The following is a 680-nucleotide window of genomic DNA, read 5'->3' as shown; positions in this document are numbered from 1 at the left end:
CTCCTGGGGAAAGAAGAGAGACCCACAAGCACAAAAAGCAGAATTCCTCGGCCCATCACACCAGTGAAAACACCGCTAGAGGCGGCAAAGTCTGAGAGCTCCATGGCCGTCGCGATGGCAGTGCTATGTAGCTCCCCGCAGGATGCAGCTGTTGCCTACAGGTAAGACCAAAACGGTGAGCAATGCAAAATGTATACTTTGTTAAGGAGGCGCAGCCAGGGCCAGCCAGGGCTTTGCTCACCTCCCACTGCTTTACCCTTCACTTGGCTTGAATGCGTGGTCCGTCCTTGTTTCCTACAGTCATTTCAGCGCACCAGTGTGTGAAATTCCCACCTCTCTGTCTTCTTTAGCTCAGTCTGACCAAAGGGCCAAGCCCCTCTTCACTTGCCCTGGCTTTCAGGCCTTCTTCCCTTCCATGAGCTCTTTCATTTGGTCTGATCCTGCTAATAGCAGATCCCTCTGGTGTTGAGCTCTCAGTTTTGCAGTGTGCTCGGCAGGGCCGTGACTCTGCAGGGAGACCTGGCCTGGCTATTGCAATTAGAGCTGCAAGGGCTGCGAGGCTGCCAGTTGCGATTGCCTCAGAAGATGGCCAGCATGTGAAGAGCTGGAGAGAGGGAGGTGCACACACATGGGCTTTGGCAGTGACCTGGAACAGCATGGGCCACCTCCACATGGTCTGA

The 680-nt window shown here is 54.7% G+C and overlaps 1 protein-coding gene across 1 annotated transcript in view; it reads left to right on the top strand.

Moving 5' to 3' along the window:
- Positions 1-680, top strand: part of TTBK1 (tau tubulin kinase 1) — a 99,350-nt gene that overhangs the window by 97,537 nt on the left and 1,133 nt on the right. Inside the window, exon 14 of the mRNA XM_009331364.1 lies at positions 3-161. Within this exon, the coding sequence (XP_009329639.1) occupies positions 3-161 (159 nt within the window). The remainder of the gene's footprint in view (positions 1-2; positions 162-680) is intronic.

This window comes from Pygoscelis adeliae, unplaced genomic scaffold (assembly GCF_000699105.1).
Source record: "Pygoscelis adeliae isolate BGI_AS28 unplaced genomic scaffold, ASM69910v1 Scaffold259, whole genome shotgun sequence".
In the NCBI taxonomy this organism is placed as follows: domain Eukaryota; kingdom Metazoa; phylum Chordata; class Aves; order Sphenisciformes; family Spheniscidae; genus Pygoscelis; species Pygoscelis adeliae.
Note: the sequence above shows the minus strand (reverse complement) of the source record. Positions and strands in the feature narration are given on the sequence as shown.